Source organism: Echiichthys vipera, assembly GCF_963691815.1.
Source record: "Echiichthys vipera genome assembly, chromosome: 4".
Taxonomy (NCBI): domain Eukaryota; kingdom Metazoa; phylum Chordata; class Actinopteri; order Perciformes; family Trachinidae; genus Echiichthys; species Echiichthys vipera.
Genome location: NC_139829.1, coordinates 18,073,435 through 18,093,563, shown reverse-complemented (window position 1 = coordinate 18,093,563; position 20,129 = coordinate 18,073,435). Strand labels below are relative to the sequence as shown.

Here is a 20,129-nt window from a genome sequence, read left to right as displayed (position 1 = left end):
ATACGTTAGAGTCACTCTCTATACCACATGATTTTTGCATCTTCTTTTAGCATCTAACCCATTTTAGATCCTCGTAATTTTACTTAAAATAATCCATTTTTGCATGCATGACATAAGCTAAAACTACGGCGCAGTTAATACAAACAAGTTCCTCATTATTCCCAGATTTGTTGCCCTCTACATTGCTGTACCCCAGCATGGGTGAGTAGGCTACCCACTTTTTATGTTCGTCAGTAAGATGAGTTTGTTACATTTCTGTTCTGTTTTGTTTGCATATTATATAACTGTGAAATACATAATACCATATTTACTCTCAGCAGAATATCAATGAAGTTTCTTCCTCAACTTTTTATTTTTGTTTCCCATAAAATACCGATGTTGTTCCTCCCTTGTTCCCCATCGTCTTGTGTTTTTCTTCCACTGTACAGTAGCTATTTTTTAATTACCTGTAAGAGCCAGTACACATTTTATTCTTACCAGATTCATACAACAAAACTACGCTGTAAATCTTTCACGGTTATGAAACAGGATGCACTCAGCTGTCTCCTGTGCCGTAAGAGTTAACAAAGGTGATATAACACATACAAAAGAACATAAAGTAAAAAATTTGAATTAGCAGAAAGCCTCTACATATACAGTATATCATAGACTATACATGAAGCTTATGATTTCTCTACCCACCACCTAAATGTATAAGCAACTGGCTTGTTACAGTTGATGTTTCTTCACACTGCACACTGTGTATTGACATGTACAGTATCTCTGCACGCAACGCAAATGGTTAGTTAACTTTGAATATTAGCATGTGTGTGCCTGACAGCGTGTATATTAATGCCATTTTGTGAGAGCCATCAGTGAGACCCCAGGAGGGAGTTTACCAGCCGTTTGATCCAAGCCCCACAGAATTGACTGTGTGTGAACTTAAGCGTGTATGTTGCCGTGCACATTTGAAAATCATTCAAAGCTCAAATCCTATCCCACAGCAACAACATGCTACAACACACACACACACACACACACACACACACAGAGAGAGAGAGAGAGAGAGGGAGAGAGAGAGAGAGAGAGAGAGAGAGAGAGAGAGAGAGAGAGAGAGAGAGAGAGACAGAAAGAGATTCCGTGAGAAACAGCAGCAAACAACATGAGCTCCTGAGGATTATCTCTTCTTTTTGTCTTGAAATGAGATGAACTTTCAACTTTTTCTCAAATTGTGAAGAGGAAACACTTCTAGAGGAATTACCTCCCAGAAAGAAGAAAAACTGAACAGGAAAACACCAAAGAAAACTTGAAAAACCCATCTGAACAGAGGAGCGCATCAGAGAAGTCCAGCCAACTGACCAACTGACAGTTGGCCAAAGTGTCCAGAAGACAACAAACAGGAAGAGGAACACAGCCAGAGCAGGAAGTGAGTGAGGGCACCAGACACAACACAGCCTGCACCAGGACATAGAAGAACAAAAAATACCTACAAACTAATTTTAGTTAGTTTGGAGCTAATGCTAAAAGCTAACAACTAGCTAAAAGCTAACAAACAAGTTTGAAAAGCCATAGCAACGGTTACTAAGGAATTGGAACAACAACAGCCATGCAGCCTCAGCAGAGTCCTGGAGCCTCAGACACAGCTCACACTGAAGCAGTTCCTCTTAAATACTCACAAGAGCTCAAAAATGAAAGTGCCAGGAAGGCATACAAACAGAAGACATTGAAGGAAAGACCAGAGACACTCTTCTCTGACTCCTTCAAGAATGGAGACACCAGCAACCTGATCTTCTTCACAGAGCAGCCACTGGCATGGCACTCTGCTATAAAGAGCCACTACCCCTCTGTGAAGAAGGAGGGCATCTGTAATGGCTGGAAGCTGAAGGTCAAAGAAGCAGAAGACCCAGACTCCCCCATGACATCAGTCAACATATACAAAAATGGGACCGTCATGGTGCAGGGAAACCTCAGGCAGTTTGAGCTGGACTTTGCCCATATAAAGGAAAGAGCCCAGCAGGAGAAGACCCCCCTGCCTGAAGACATCCATACCCTACCAGACACAGACACCACCCCCACCTGCCCTGCTGCTGACCAGAAGAGTGTGCCCCCCATCTCTGAACAGGCCCAGGACCCCCAGCTGACCTCCTTCATCACTGACATGAAGGTGAAGTTCAGTGAGCTGGAGAGAGAACTGGTTCAGCTGAGAGAACTAACCAGCCATCAGCTGAGCCAGGAGGAGGCCTACAACCTCAACACGGAGCTGAGCAGACTGAGGCAGGACAGAGAACTGAACCAGACCGCGCTAAACACCCTGAGGTCTGAGATCAGAGAAATACAGCAGCACCAGGCAAACCACGTGGCAGCACTGAGCGCCCTGACAGAGGAAGTGAAGGGGCTGAGACAGGAAAGAGAGAGCCACAGGAGAGAACTGGCATCTCTGTCACAGAAACACCAGGAGACAGACAGAGTCACCCCAGACCTCACAGGACAGCAGGACTCACAGCAAGACCACAACCAGGACCCTGGGAGCCCCACCCAGAGACACCAGGACAGAGAGACTCCACCCACTCAGAGACAACAGGACAGAGAGGCTCCACCCACCCAGAGACACCTCGACAGAGAGACCCCACCCACCCAGAGACACCAGGACAGAGAGACTCCACCCACTCAGAGACAACAGGACAGAGAGACCCCACTCACCCAGAGACACCAGGACAGAGAGACTCCACCCACCCAGAGACACCAGGACAGAGAGACTCCACCCACCCAGAGACACCAGGACAGAGATACTCTATCCACCCAGCAGCTCCCCCCCAGCCAACTGATGGAAATCACCCGTCCACCCAGACCGGCACAGCAGCCAGACATAGCCATTCTAATTGACTCCAATGGAAAATTCTTAAATGAGAAGAAACTTTTCCCCAACCACCAAGTGGCCAAACTCTGGTGCCCAACCAGCCAACATGCCATGGAGATGCTGTCAGAGGAGTGTCTGGGTTCTCCCAGTCACATCATCATCCACACCGGCACCAATGAGCTGAGGACGCAGCAGGAGAGAGTGTCAGAGTCACTCAAAGGAGTAATAGAGAAAGCCTCCAACACGTTTCCCAACAGTAGAGTGGTGATATCAACCCTGCTGCCCAGGAAAGACTTCCACCCTGATACCATCCACAGGATCAACAGCAGCGTCTCCAGAGACTGCGTCCTGAGGCCGAATGTACAGCTGGCCCACCACCCCACCCTGGACATCAGCTGCCTTCATGACCATGTCCATCTGTTAAAAAACACAGTCCCAATCTTCGCCCGTACACTGAAGGACGTCGCTCTCAACCGAGACCAGTCCGCCCCCCACACAAGGAACAGGTCGGCCCACAGCACCCCAAGACTGCCAACCAGACCATCCAGACCATCCAGACCGTCCAGACCACCCACACAGAGACCTCACCATCTTCATACCCCTACACGACGACCCCACCAGGAGAGCTACGGACCCCCTCACACCAGACCAGGGCCCCTCCTGCCCCCAGGAGCCCCATTCCGGCACCGTCACCAGGAGCCACATCCTGCCCCACTGAGCTATGCTCAGGTGGTAAGGAGAGCAGCAGACCCCCCACTTACCCTCCCAACCTCCAACCTCACCCCCACACCTCCACACAACCAGCTGAGAGACATCCAACACATGCTCAGCCTGCTCTGCTCCCACCTGATTAATCAAACACAGTAGACAACCCTAGAGTGTTTCCCCACATATTTACTAAATTATAGATGTTAAAGGGTTATAATATTATTAGGTCTATTGACAATAAGGATTGGAAGTTTATCTCATTTTACCACAGAAAGCTACATGTTTAGTTTAATACCTAATACCTAATGATATCTAAGTCGTTTGTTATTTCATGTTGGAACATCCAGGGTCTGAGGTCTTCTGCTTTTGGCCTTAAGAGCAAGACCCCAGACTTTAAGAAAGAGTTGAAAAATGCAGATATCATTGTTTTGCAGGAGACTTGGAATAGAGGAGACATGCCCACTGGTTGTCCTTTAGGATACAGAGAAATAATATTCCCATCAACTAAACTGAGAAGTGTAAGCCAAGGCAGAGATTCAGGAGGGATGTTGATCTGGTACAAGACGAACCTCACTCACTCAATTGAATTGCTCAAAAAAGGAGATTTCTCAATTTGGATCAAAATAAAAAAAGAGGTGGTCTCCACAGACAGAGACATATTCATGTGTACAGCCTATATTCCCCCATCAGAGTCCCCTTACTATAATGAAAACAGCTTCTCCATCCTTGAAGATGAGATCAGCCTCTACCAGACAAAAGGAAACGTGCTGATCTGTGGTGATCTTAACGCCAGAACAGGCCCAGAATCAGATCTAATCAACACACAAGGAGACAGACATATACCTGGCCAGATCAACATCCCCTCTCCTTCGCACAAAAACAGGAACAACTTCGACAAAACTGTCAACAGAAATGGGCAGCAACTGCTGCAGTTGTGTCGCACGCTGGGTCTGTACATCGTCAACGGTCGGCTTCGAGGGGACTCCTTTGGTCTCTACACTCACAGCTCTCCTCTTGGCAACAGCACTGTGGACTACAGTATTACAGACCTGGAGCCTTTCAGTGTAAGAGCATTCACCGTCAGCCCCCTCACACCCTTATCCGATCACAGCAAAATAACCCTATACCTTAGGAAGACACCAACTGACCCCCATGTAGCAGAGCCCGGTAAACTCAACCCCTCCAAACAACCCTATAGATGGACGAGTAATAGTAAGGATGACTACCACAGAGCCATCGGTCATCCAGCAGTCCAATCCCAATTAGATCATTTTATCACCACCTCCTATCCCCACAGCACTGACGGCCTGAACCAGGCTGTGCGGGATATTAACTCCATATTTGACAGCACAGCATTGCTCTCCAATCTGAAACAATCTGAGTATCAAAGTTCAAATTCAGCTAACGAAAAGTGGTTTGACTCTGACTGCAGGTGTCTGAGAAAAACACTCCGGAAATTATCCAATGAGAAACACCGAGAACCTGACAATCATGAGCTCCGCCTCCAGTACTGGGAAACATTGAAATCCTATAGAAAAACACTGAGAGCTAAAAAGGAGCAGCATGAACAGCGTCAGCTTGAAGAAATTGAGGAGTCCATTGACTCAAACAATTTTTGGAAAAAATGGCATTCATTCAACAAACCAAACAAGGAAGAATTGGCTATTCAAAACGGGGACATATGGAAGAAACATTTTGAAAATCTATACAGTGCAATCACACTGGATTCAGACCAAAATCATCTGCTCAACAAATTAGAAAATCTGGAATCAATCATTAAAGACAACCAAAATCCTTTAGATTATGAGATGAATGAAGGGGAACTGCTGGCTAAGATCCAGAACCTGAAGCCCAGGAAAGCAAGTGGCCCGGATGGCATCTTAAATGAAATGCTCCAGTTTAGCAGCCAGAAAATCAAGACTGCCATGTTAAAATTATTCAATCTCATACTCAACATTGGACATTTTCCTGACACCTGGAGCCAAGGGCTCATCACTCCAATATTCAAAAGTGGAGACAAATATGATCCAAACAATTACAGAGGCATATGTGTCAGCAGCAACCTGGGGAAGTTATTCTGCAGCATCTTAAACAGTCGACTGCAAAACTTCCTCAGGGAGCACAAAGTCCTGAACAAGAGTCAGATTGGTTTTACACCACAACACAGAACCACTGACCACATCTACACCCTGCACAGCCTCATCCAGAAACACGTCCACCACAACAACAACACCATCTTCTCTTGTTTTGTAGATTTCAAGAAAGCATTTGACTCAATTTGGCATCATGGTCTGTTTCTGAAATTACTAGAAAAAGGTATTGGAGGAAAAATCTACGACATTATCAAGACAATGTATATAAATAATAAATGTGCTGTCAAAATTGGAACTAGGGAAACAGACTTCTTCCCACAACATAGAGGAGTGAAGCAGGGGTGCAGTCTGAGCCCCACCCTGTTTAACATTTACATAGACGAACTGGCCAAATCCCTGGAAGAGTCAGAGATCCCTGGTCTCACCCTCTCCGACACAGAAGTCAAATGTTTAATGTTTGCAGATGACCTAATACTGCTCGCTCCATCAGAGGAGGCTCTACAAAAGCAGCTAGATCACCTGCAAAAGTTCTGTCAGACCTGGGCCCTGACCGTAAACCTGGAGAAGACAAAAGTCATGGTCTTTCAGAAACGACGCAAGAGTCAGAATCATCCCCACAGGTTCCACCTGGACCTTACGGACATAGAATACACACACAGCTACACATATCTAGGACTAAATATCACATCGACGGGAAATTTCAATCTGGCCATTAAAGATCTCAGAGACAAAGGCAGAAGAGCTTTCTGGACTATAAAAAAGTCTTCAAACATCGACATCCCTGTCAAAATCTGGATCAAAATATTTCAATCCATAATCGAACCAATCATATTGTATGGTAGTGAAGTGTGGGGCCCGCTCATGAACCAAGACTTCCAAAAATGGGACAAACACCCAATCGAAAGCTTGCACACTGAGATCTGCAAAAGCATCCTCAAAGTTCACAGGAACACCCCCAACAACGGATGCAGAGCTGAACTGGGCCAATTCCCCCTTTTAATTCGGATCCAAAAAAGAGCAATAAAGTTCTACCAACACCTCAGAGCCAGTGAGCCCAGCTCCTACCACTACAAAGCCCTACAATGCCAAGAGGAGAGCAAAGGAGGGAGTCCCCTCAGCCAGCTGGTCCACAGGCTGAACTCCAACAGCACAGGGCACCAAGACCGCCCTCACACCATCCAGCCCCACCAAATTATAGCAAAAGAAAAAGACAATTACATCGACTATTGGACATCCACAACCAAAACCCAGAGCAAACTTCAATGCTATTTGGCCCTAAACAGACGATACTCCATGGCAGATTATCTGAGCTCTGTAACTGAGCCCAGACTGAGGAAAACGTTGACCATGTACAGACTCAGCGACCACAGTCTGGCTTTAGAGAGCGGCAGACACAGGCAGACCTGGCTGTCCAGAGAGGAACGGCTGTGTCGCTTCTGTCCACACAGACAGGTGGAGACAGAGCAACACTTCCTGTTGTACTGCGACACATACACTGATCTCAGAACCCTGATATACACTAAAATCACAGGTTCAACCCCAGACTTCCCCAAACTATCCGACCAAGAAAAGCTAAAACATTTACTGGGAGAAAAAAGTGGCACTGCTGTAGATGCAGCGAGATATGTGAACGCCTGCCACAGGAGAAGAGACGACCTGCACAACAACACCTGACATGATTTCCTCCACATGAGTTGACCTGCACACTGATATGCTGCTTATTATTGTTATTGATATCATCATTATTATTATTATTATTGTTGTTATTGTTATCATCATCATTATTATTGTTATTATTGTTATTATTATCATCATCATTATTATTGTTACTTTTTTCTGTAATTCTGTACGCTTTGGCAATATTGTGAACCACAGTCATGCCAATAAAGCTTGTTGAAATTGAAATTGAAATTGAGAGAGAGAGAGAGAGAGAGAGAGAGAGAGAGAGAGAGAGAGAGACAGAAATGAAATGCTTTAGGATCAAAGGAAAAGAAACAGACTCCAGTTCAACTGCACTTTATTTGTGTTTGTGTGTGTGTGTATGTGTGTGGGGGATCAGTAATTACTGTGATTATAAAATGACTAACCAGTGTTAGAGGCATACCGTGAATTCTTTTTTCGTCTCCCCTTTTTTTCTCCTCATTTTTTACGTAATCCTCATTGCTCTGCTCCCATGCTTCTGTCTTGCACTCATTCGTTTATCTCTCTCCTAATTAAAACCATCTACTTTTCTTCTCTCAATTCTCTCATCTTTTACTCTGGTTTCTCTGCCTCCACTCTCCCCTTTAACTCTCTTTCTTCTTTTCGGATGTGTCTTCTCTTCTAAACTTTGTTCTCTTGTCTTCAGCAGCTCTGCAGCCGTACACGATGTGTTTCAGGGTCAAGTTTTATCCCCATGAGCCAATGAAAATCAAGGAGGAGCTTACCAGGTAAAAACTAACACACAAAATGATTTGATGGATGATGGAGTAAGAAGGGAGGGATAGAGCATGTGTAAATAAGAACAAGCCGTGCATCTCACTACCTTGTCCTTGTTCAAAAGCAGTTAACATGACTTAATACAATGTGCAAGACAGTATTTTTGGATGTCCACCAGAAACAAGCGCTCCAAATTGTTGGTGGCTGATGTTCAATAATAAAACAAAGAAAAAGAAAAGAAGGGTGAGGGGGGTATTATCATTGGCACACACGTCTTACATATTTAAAGCCCGTTCTCGCTAGGTTGAACCCCCCTCTCCACTTCGAGTGCCGTTTTTTGGGGAGCGCCAATTTGTGAGCGCTGACTCAACGCTGATTTGCCTCTGATCTAGGGATTTTGTAAGGAAGCTCGGAAAACTGTCAGTGAGTGGAATATCATTCAAAGTCACGTGGTGTGAACTAGGCATAACACTATCCCAGGCCTGTTGAAAGAACAAAATAACATGTATGTCAATGACAGCCACAGCAGAGACTCGTGTAGTCTTTTGAACACACAGTAGTGTTTTGTTCTCATTAAAAAATATATATATGTTAAATATGCAATGGAAAAGTTGTCTTTCCCTTTTTCATCTATCAAACAATGTAGTTTTTCAGTGCGTGCCATTGTTTGTTACAGCTGCTTGCACTCACCTTTACACCCTTTTTACAGTAATAGCCTTTTTTGTGACATTTTGCACTGCAGATGCAATGTGGAATACCTGGTGATTGTATACAAACTTTATGATATCCCTCCTCCTCCTCCCAAAAACACACACACACACACACACACACACACACACACACACACACACACACACACACACGCACACGCCCACACGCACACACGCACACACGCACACACACACACACACACACACACACACACACACACGCACACACGCACACACGCACACACACACACACACACACACACACACACACACACACACACACACACACACCTTCTCTCAGGCATAGTGATAATTAGAGATGCTCACTCAGCAGGGACTCTGTTTTCATGTTCTCCGGCCCATCTGAGCTGTCATGTCTCACCATCTCTCTCTTCCATCCTTTCCAGATCTCTCCACTCCGTCTCTCCATACTTTCCCCCCTTCCTCACTCTGTCCTACCTCTTCTTCCCCCTTATCACAGCCCACTTTTCTCCCTTGGGTGTCTCTCCACATCTCACAGCTCATATTGGCATATCTTCCTCTCTCCCTCAATGTTAATTACTTAAAAGTGTTTTTGTAAATTATCAATGTCGTTAAAACTCTAATTTCCTCTCTGTTTCTCAGCTTCCTCCTTCCTTGAGTTGTCTCTCTCTTGATTTTTCATTTATCATCCACATATCATCATACTTTTTTTTTTTTTACTCCACTCTCCTTTTGATTTACACTGTTTGAAAGGACTGCATTTTTATGTGTCCATTTATTTTCATTAGCTTGTCTTAAAGAAAAAACAGCACCACGACATTGCTGCTGATGAGTGTGGAGTGGATGTACTAGAAGTTAGAGTTCAACTGAGTTTTGGAAAGTTCAGAAGGAACCCAGTCAGTGTTGAAATCTAATGAAGTGTGCAATATTAAACTTTTTTTTGGATGGGGAGGGATTCTTTTTTCATCATCAAAATCCCACAAACTCTTATGCTAATGTTTGTGTGTGCTCCATGTGCTCCAGTTTGCAGGATGATATTTGAAGCCTGCCTTTTTCCTCCTCAAATATTTTCCCCAGAGATGAAAAACAACAACAACAAGAACAAGGACCCAGTATTTTTTAAATCACATCCATATTAGGTCATGCATCAAAGCAAACACAGACAGTAGTGATCTTTTTATACAAAATGGCAGCATACCCACAGTTTTTTTCCTAACATAAAACTAATGTAGTTTCCATGTGCAGATAGTACGTGTGTTTTAAAAATGTCAGCATTGAATGTGATAAAAAGTTTTACAGAACTGTCCAAAACTGACATTCTTGTCTGGTTATAAAGTTGCTAAAAACTTCCCTGAAATGTATATTTTGTTTATTGAATGACTTTAATGTACGTGCATGATTCTTGCAAGTTGAGGGTGGTATCTGCATGGTTGAATGCACTTATTTTAAACTGCTTTGTATAAAAGTGTCCACTAACTAAATGTAATGTAACATAGTTTCTCTTTTGATAAAGTTGAGCATAAGCTCAACTGTAAATGTGTTCTGCATGGATGTGACCTGCTCGGTGACCCCACAATGTGCAGTCAAAGCACTGCTGACCTACACAAATGAAACCTCATGCAGTAAATGACAAATGGGAAAAATAAAACCACTAAATGGGAGAGGAATGATGGAGATCAGAGTGAGAAAAAAAGTTTTTTTTTCGCAGTAAGTTGCAGGGACAGGTTTAAAATAAGAGAAGCTGCATTTTTTAGTCATTGTAAAAGCTGATTCTTTATATACTGTATTAATTGATTAAATCAGAAACACAGAAGGGTTACAGATGAAGGACTTCCTTACACAACAGAAGACAACTGTAAAAGATACAAAACTGTAACAAAAGTTTGGGGAAAGAAATAGAAGACAAAAAGACAACGAAAGGAAGAATCACTGCATGCAACAGAGAATAGAGAAAGATTGAATTAAACACAACTGAGAAGGTCACATGAATAAAGATGTTTTTTGGCCAATTTGAAGAACATCCATGCGGCTGCTACACTGAGTATAAACAAAACTATTTAGCTAAAGCAGTAGGCTCTTCTGCTTCTGCTGCTTGAGTTAGAAAACAAGTTTAATCACTCAGTTGACTGTGGTGTGAGTCTCCTCTGCAAACTCATCTGTATCCAAGGCAACACATGTCCCCATAGTTTCAGCACCACTGTCATTTCCTGTCTCCTTGGTAACAACACGTGGAAAATCCGCATGTCAGCATCCCTAAACTTTCCTCCATTAAAGCCGTTTCCATAGTAACTACAGTACCAGTCACTGCTGTTTGGTGGCTGTTTCCATAGCAATGCTCTCTCTAATTGCCATAGTAACACATATCATATGCAATCAAGGATTGGCTTTACCTCTAACTATCTGGTAATATTTATGTGAAGATAACATGATGTTGTGATGATGAGCCAGTACAGGTTCTCATTTATTTTAAGGTGTGTTTACTGTATCTAACATCACATAATTAAGTCTCATCTTACAAAAAAACCCACTTTGATGCAGTAAGGAAAACCAATGACGCTCATCCACATTCATTTTTCTACATATTTCGTCAATAGTGAAGACATTTAGCAGCCATACACTGCCACTGTGGACCAAATAGTTTAAATTTGAGTAAAAAATGTAAAACAAGTGTGTTGTGTCTGTGTGTCCAGGTATCTCCTGTACCTCCAGTTGAAGAGAGATATCTACCATGGTCGTCTCCTCTGTCCTTTTGCCGAAGCTGCATATCTGGGAGCCTGCATCATACAGGGTGAGGCCCAGAGACAACCTGCAGATTTAATTATATTATTTACAATGAAGCTACTGGGGATTTAGCATGTTACAGTAATGCTTTATATTAATCTTCTTATTAATTAATAGGTAATGGGACCTTATAATTCCTTATAAGATGCTTATTAAGATTATTATGTTTAAATAACACTATATACGTGTTATTAATAGTATCATATACACATTTATTGTTAGATTATAAGACATTTATGAGCACTTATAAAAACATTATTATGCAATTATTAGTAGTTAACTATACACCTATTAACAGTTGCTTTTTGCAGTTGCTGGATTAAAAGCTAGAACAATGTCTTGTTAGGGTTTATAAACCCTTTATTATACAGTTATTAACTTTTCAAAAAGATATTTAAAGAGAGACTGACATGAAGGAAAGGGCTGTGTGATAAACATTCATTCATGGTGCACATGTCATACCAGGTGAGCTACCAGGGCCCATGATGCACTCATCAACAGTTAATTATATGACAACTCTCCCATTCAGATTGAGCACTACATTTGGTGAATGTTAATGAATGTTGATTAAAAAATTACATATAAATACAATATTTTAGCAGTGGAGCACATTTTCAGACAGCTTCTAAAAATGGTTTCTTGTTGCTGTTGTTGCTGATCATGCATCATCAGCTGTATTATCAATAAATTTGTTTAATGGAATTATGTTTTTCTTTAAATTAAGACCTACTTCAGTTTGATAGTTATAGTTGTACTGTCTGTGATGATGTAATGATGTTTCATATAACCTTTTCAGAATATCTTTTACAATACACAGTTACCTCAATGTTGAAAGATGCTGTAATTGAACTAATAATTAAACTACTTTTCACTTCCTTCTCAAGTCCTGATAAGATAAACAATATAAATAGTGTGGGTAAACAAAGACTTACTTAAAATTTGTCATGATGGTTGCTCTCTTGGGACATCTTTGTCTGTTTGTCTGTAAGTCTGACCTTTTGAGCTCTTGCTTTGGGGCCTCCAGAGCCCTTGGGCCCCTGATGGGCCAGGGACCCATTGTTGTAATCCTAAATTATAAAACACAGCAAGATGTATTTGGACTGTTTGGAAAATGAATAAGAATTTTGGTTCTTCCTTTAATAAGCATCAACAGTTTAATGTTAAATCACAGTGTGGAGCCACCACTTTAATATGGATTAAGAGTGGAATTAGCTGGGCTGTATCATACTATATATATACATATAAAAGAACTCCGCTGGCTAAAACACAAGGCTCAGAGCTGTGCACACACTCTCTGATTGGCTCATATCCCCAGAGAGCAGAGTGTGACTGGCTGAGTTATCTCAACCCAGAGTGTGTCTGCAGCATATCATTGGCTGCACTGATAACGAGGGAAGGTCCTTGTCCCAATTGTCAAGGTGTTCATTACAGAGCTGGAGAGGAGGTTGAGGATTACTGTTTAATTAAACTCCAGGCAAGTTTCTGATTTAACCTTTATTATGACTGCTAATTAAGAACAGATTTAAAACAGAAATTAGTGTCTGTTGAGGGCTTTGTACTGGAATCAATAAGGGAAGTATTCATCTATGAGGGTTATCAGCCGCTTATGAGCATATTCTCCTGTGTAATAAAAATATTATGAAATTATATTATGAATGATGTCTTTCAGCTTTCGAATGGGCTTAAGCAACCAGCATTAAATCGGATTTTAAAGGAACTAGGGACAAACAAACATCTAAAGAGAAGGTTTTAATTCCCCTGCTCAGCTGGTCTGACCAGGGAATACTTTTTTATCCATTGTATAATTTAATATGATGGCATTTGCAATACTGGCCACTATGCATTTTGCAATTTGCATTTGGTGTTGATGTTATGTGTGTCTAATGTTTAATGTCCTTTATATGTCTTTATTATGCAGGACATTTGTGATTGGGGTCTCGTCAGGTTTTTTTTATGTCATTGTCATTAACGGTTGTTTTTATTAATGGTCATGTGTCTCACTCACTGAGAAACTTTTTCTGAGACTATCTATCTATCTATCTATCTAACTATAGTGCAGTGCCTGGGTCAGGTCGATTTATTTGACTCCCGGTATTGCTCATCCGATCAACTTCACACTCAACACTGCACTCCCTTGGGTCCTCAGCAATATACCTGCCAAGTGTGAAGTCAATTGGATGACCAGTCTCTGAGATACGTGAAGGACAGTCATACATGAATACACAGACAGATATCCCTTCGTAGTTCAATGATGCTGTTACAGTGCCACCTATTGGCCAGATGGCACCAAATGTGTCATGGCCACTTAGACATAATATTAAATCATATTCACCAAATGTTGTAATAGCAGAAAGCATTTGAGATATGCATTTGTTTTGTAATTTAAACAGCATTCCAATTTGTTAACTGATGCGTGAAAATATAAGATTGTTCCAGATTTAGCACATACAGTATAAACATGTTTTTTTTAGACCTTTGTCACACTGATATCACCCTCTGTCTTCAGCTGAGCTTGGGGACTACGACCAGGAGGAGCACCCGTCAGACTACATCAGAGACTTCAAGCTGTTCCCTAAACAATCTCTCAAACTGGAGAGGAAGATTATGGAAATACACAAGAACGAGCTCAGGTAAAATAAAAAAGATGATGATGTGTGTATTGCAGTGTTTGTGTGTGCCTGCTTGGTGGGGTTGTTTGTTGTCTGGAGATGCGTCTTTGTTATCACTTTTTCTGTTTGATTTTGATGACACTCCTGTGATCTGTGTTTTCAAAACAGGCTGTGGAGACAATTCTCTACTGCAAACAACAAAGCACTTTCTGTTGTCCTGGCTGGAGACCAAATTTGATGATAGCTAGAGATTTGTGCTGCATTGCATTGCAGAAGACATCACAGTTAAAAGTACATCAAAACTGAAATTAATCTGCAGAGGAATGAGCATGAATTATTTATTTCCAGTTTAGTCTGGACACCTTTCTTGATACTACGGGATGTTCAGAATTTACATTTTGTTGAAAATCAAACTTACAAGACGGGTCGAGTAAAATGAGCTGGATGTGTACTAAATACAATGGTGAAAGTGAATAAGATATGATTCAATAGAATAGAAAATACTCAAGGGTACATTAAAACACATATCCCATCGGAACATGACACGTTAAAACACATAATACAGAATAGAGCTATGTTAAAAGGAGCACCAGCTACTCAATGAATGACTGAATTAAGGTTAAATAAATAGATATAAAGTGCTCTGAGTTGAGGCTGCAAGCTCATAAGATTGAAAATGTGTTGAAACTGCAGCCATATTCTGTGTACTCTGCATGGACAGAATAAGTTCCTCAATCATAGGATCATGTATACATAAACCCCCTCCCTCAGGGTGTTTATTTGTATCATCGCTGCAGCTCATGAGCGATGTTATTAGGTTTGTGACCGTCACACTTAGAGCGATTATAGAAACATCAAAGACAAATCCTTCATTTCCCACAGCACATGAGACAGATGACGCCAAGTGCCCTCTGTGTGCCCTGATGGGTCTGACAGACAGGATTAATGGCATGTAGATTACTACTGAGCTGTAGAAAGACACTTCAGGTGATTTACAGACAACAACTCACACGCACAGTGTGTAACTGTGCGTGTGAGTTGTATTTTTAAGCAGCTCTTTAATGGTTTTAACATCTTTGTGAATATAGACAGATGCATGTGTGTTCAATTATAATGTTGGTTTATTTGTAGTGTGCCAAGATGAGCATCAGATAAAGGTCTCAGTCTGTGCTCCTCTTGTAATGTACTGCCATTTTTATTCATGGAGGAACAATGCAAGAAGAAAAAAAGAATTAAATCAGCACAAAGACAAACCAAACATAGTCAAACACCCCCTCTCCTCTCCCTTCCTCTCCTCTCCTCTCCTCTCCTCTCCTCTCCTCTCCTCTCCCTTCCTCTCCTCTCCTCTCCTCTCCTCTCCTCTCCTCTCCTCTCCTCTCCTCTCCTCTCCTCTCCTCTCCTTTCCTCTCCTCTCCTCTCTTTTAGGGGACAGTGTGCTGCATTTGCGGAGTTGAGCATGCTCAAAAGGGCTCACAGCCTCGAGACATATGGAGTTGATCCTCACCCATGCAAGGTAACATTAGTGGAGAGTCGATCTTGAAAACCTCATGTGTCCACCTTTGTCACAAATTGTTCACCGTCCCTCTCTGTAACTGTTGACATTTAAACATAATGTCTTTTATATAGTAATTTGCACATAGATGATCCTAACCATTAATCCATTTATTAACGGACAGTTGCTCTCATCATGTGACAGTGAAACTTCTGGTTACGATTATAACAGTTATTATTACAGTTTATTACAGTTAGAGTATAAACGTTTAGGATTATTGATAATTTATATTAATTATCTTTCATCTTACTGTAATTCAAGTGTTCTGAGGGAAAACTAGACTTCTGCACCTCCTCTTGGCTCTGTTTTCAGATTTTCAGGCCGTGACCGAGACTTTGGCCAATCACAAGTCATTTCAAAAAGAGAGAGACAGTGTGTTCGTACTGGCTCAGGGGAGAGAGGGGAGAGGGAAAGAGCGCTCACTTTACTTCAAATTCTGGCTTTTTTGTTGCTTTTTACCCACTTAGTACTAAGTTACGCTTTCTGTTGTCACTGTAAAGTTAGCATTTTTATTGTTAATCTGAGACCCAATACTGAACAAAAGCATGATTTTGGCATCATTACTGATTAAAAGCTTATTTCAGTTGCAGCAGCCATTTCATTTGCAGCTGTAAATACTCATCAAAGTTGTTCATGCAGCTGTGCAGAAGTACAAATTTTGGCTTCAGTGGAGAGAGTGACAATAATGCCGATTACGAATATCTCATTTGTCCTCTTTACCCTTTGCTTGTTTGCCCTAAATCATTTTTTAAAGATTTTTTTTTGGCTTCTTCTTGCCTTTAATGGATGGACAGGTTGAAGAATGACAGGAAACAAGAGTGAGAGAGAGGGGGGTGACATGCAGCTAAGGGCCACAGGTGGGAATCGAACCCCGGCCGCTGCGTCGAAGACATCTAGCCTCAGTACATGATTAATTTTTAACCAACGACTGTACACATGATTAACTTTACCGGCAGCAGCCTTTGAGCTAATTTCAGAGGTCATTAAGAAAGGAGTAATAATGGGTGAGACAGAGGTGAGATGAGTGAAGGAAGGTCAAAGTCAGCTGATCAGGAGAAGTCAGGAAACCTGGTCTGCACAGAAACCATCACTTTCAGGAATCAATATTGTTACTGATTGGTCAGAGAACATTATGGTTTAAGCAAGTCGATGTCATTGATTCATTTTAAATTTAAATGTGCACCATGCTTTCTGCTGTGATACTGCGACTACTTTTTTCTTTGTGTTTCTTTTGTAGAATTGTGATGGATGAAACAGACTGACTGATAAAGAAAAGTAATATTTAACATCTCGCTATTGGCTCATTCTCGACCTCTCTGTTCATCCTCCGCCCTGTGAGAGTGTGAAATAGGGACATCCTCCCATGGACAGTGGAATCAAAGCCTGCTGAGCAGATTAACGGGATATTAAAACTGGAGAGGATCCCCTTTATCTGCTGAATGCTGACTGTCTGACTGCAGCATCACGCACACGCAGATCTGTGAAAATCAAGAATCAGAGAATCTGTCGAGAACAGAGAGAGAGAGAGAGAGAGAGAGAGAGAGAGAGAGAGAGAGAGAGAGAGAGAGAGAGAGAGAGAGAGAGAGAGAGAGAGAGAGAGAGAGAGAGAGAGAGAGAGAGAGAGAGAGAGAGATTTGCAGAGAGATACAAAGAGGCACAACCGCAGAGAAAGGGATCTCTACAGATAATAAACAACAATGTGGGAGAGTGACAGGAACATATTGTGTTCTACTCTTACTGAGTTGAATTCTTTCATTTTGCCTCACTATATCAAACCTGTATTGTCTGTACCTTGCTCCTGATGTCGGTTTCTGCAAATTAGAGGGTTGAAGTTGGAAACAAACAAGTGATTTTGTGTAGGTGCGATTACCATGGAGATTAATGATGGCCCACTTGCCTCCCTGCTGTTAATCCACCTGTATCCTAAAATATTGTGCGCTGCCTCTCACTGTGTGTGTGTGTGTGTGTGTGTGTGTGTGTGTGTGTGTGTGTGTGTGTGTGTGTGTGTGTTTGTGTGTGTGTGTGTGTGTGTGTGTGTGTGTGTGTGTGTGTGTGTGTGTGTGTGTGTGTGTGTGTGTGTGTTTGTGTGTGTGTGTGTGTGTGTGTCTGTGTGTGTGTGTGTGTGCGCGTGTGTTTGCAGGATTTCACAGGCTCAACAGCCTTTCTCGGGTTCACCGCCACAGGTTTTGTGGTCTTCCAGGGAAACAAAAGGATCCACCTCCTCAAGTGGTACACATTTTTTTCCCATAATTCTTGATAATATATCAATAATGTGTAGCCTCTATCAAATCTAATCATAACCCACTTGGAGATTGGAGATAAATATAATATTTAATAGGAGACTTGACTTGAGTTGCAGCGGCAGAGCTTTGTTGCCTTTTGTTGCTGAACAAAACCGCGTTACAATGATTCACAGGATGAAAACTTTAAATATTTAGCTTTATTAAATTAAATCATGTTGAAATGATCTTGTTTCTATCATTTGCTGAGAACAGTTATCAGCATCTGGTGATCTTTTTTAGTGGTTGTACATCATAGCTGTTTGATACACAATAAAGTACACAGGTATAACATGTAGTACAGTTTTTAACATCTTATTAAAAGGCAGGAGTGGGAAAAGATTTTAGATCCTTACTTGAATAAAAGCAGCAATATTCCTCTTTCAAAGTTTTACTTCTGGGAAAATACATAAGAATCAACGTCAAAATATGCTTTACATATCAGAAGTAGAAGTACTAAGAGAGACACCTTTTTTACTGTTCTAAACCTTATTTTAATTTATTATTTTACTATTGATGCATTTAATGTTGCAGCTGGACATGGTGGCACTATTTCTAATTACTTGATATACTGTTAATATTTATACGGTAATTATATGCTTTAATGATGATTTAAACCTGAAATTAGCAATTATAACTGTCAAATAACTGTAGTGGAGTAAAAAGAACAATATTTATCTGAAGTATAAATACCATAAAATCAAAGTTACGTTCAGGCAACTGCAAAATCTTACATAAATGCACTTTGTTATCTTCCATCACTATTAATTGGTGCACATATAAACACCCTTAAATAGTAAAACTCACAGTTTAGGGTACTATGTGTCATGAAAACAGCTTTGACAAATACAGAATAATCATACTGCACAGCCTTTAATCGTATCCTGAAGAATTAGGTTTTGTTTCTCAACTGTTAAGTCAAATTTATTTAACCCTGACCACGTAGAAATCAAGTCATAACATCAGGGTTCTTTGCAGGTCTGATGTTAGCAAGCTGAAGTTTGAAGGGAAAACCTTTTACGTCATTGGGATTCAGAAGGAGGTGAGTGCAGTGTCTCCTCCTGCATGCTCTCTCTCTCCCCTCTAAAGGGCAAAAATGAAGAGTAATATATACTTTGTAGTTTCCTGGATTGTGAGGATGAATTGTGTAGTCTTGTAGTCATCATCGTACTGCCCCGTTAGATCCGAACCTTTAACATTTGTGGGGTTCAGTACTTCAGGAAAAAAAGACCATGACTTTGATGTAGATGTAGAGTTACCATCTGTATTCATTTGGAATCAGTGTTGTGTTAGTTGACCTCCAAGTGTATTGTACATCCTTTATTTTCTTTCCTTCTTCCTTCTTTCTTTCATTTTTTTGCCTTTCCATATCTGTGTAATGGTTACATCAGATAAATGTGTTATGAAACTGTACTGTCTATGTAATCCTGTCCACCATCACACACACTGTATATGTGTGTGTCGCTGTTTCAGATCTCCTTAACAGGCAGGATTCACTGTAACAGGATGGTGGGTGTGTTACGACTAACCTCCTCACTTGCATCATGTGTCAACTGTGGCCCAAATATGAGACTCCTTCCCTGCAGTCATGTTAGGACACATTACAATAAATAACATATCTCCTAGAAACTGACACAGACACTGACTAAAAATGTGTTAAATTACAACTAGAACAGGTTTCTTGCATTTGGGATATGTGTCATCTGTACACTCAATGTAGCACCTGTTTGAATGTTATCAGACAATTGAATGGGCATTATCAGTAGTTTATCAGCGATCACTACCACATACTGTATATGAAGTACTACTACTACTCTTTCTCCTAGTTGGCTCAATTGGCCGTTATCATCTATTGGTAAGCTCAATATTAGACACTCGGAGCAACTGCTTTAAGATGACATATGGAGATTCGCTTTTCATACTTCTCGGAGAAGGAGAAGTATGAAAAGCGAAACTTGACATTGGAGGTGTTTGTGTAAAACCAAAAGTCAGTCAACTTTCTTTAAATTAAGTAGGCTACAGTATTTTAGCCCAAACCACAACCTTTACCTCAACGTAATGGGACACTAAGGACAGCATTAAAAAGTGACAACAAAGGTTCCTGACCTGGCGAACAGCGACTGTTACCATGTGGATAGATGATAATGGCCTTCTGAACCTA

General features: G+C 41.3%; 1 protein-coding gene across 1 annotated transcript in view; it reads left to right on the top strand.

Annotated features, from left to right (window-relative positions):
• Nucleotides 1-20,129, top strand: part of frmd3 (FERM domain containing 3) — a gene marked incomplete at its 3' end in the record, with an annotated part of 58,072 nt that overhangs the window by 18,401 nt on the left and 19,542 nt on the right. The window contains exons 4-10 of the mRNA XM_083913226.1: nt 7,985-8,066; nt 11,438-11,535; nt 14,035-14,158; nt 15,563-15,650; nt 17,830-17,918; nt 18,947-19,010; nt 19,442-19,477. Coding sequence (XP_083769352.1) covers nt 7,985-8,066; nt 11,438-11,535; nt 14,035-14,158; nt 15,563-15,650; nt 17,830-17,918; nt 18,947-19,010; nt 19,442-19,477 — 581 coding nt within the window. The remainder of the gene's footprint in view (nt 1-7,984; nt 8,067-11,437; nt 11,536-14,034; nt 14,159-15,562; nt 15,651-17,829; nt 17,919-18,946; nt 19,011-19,441; nt 19,478-20,129) is intronic.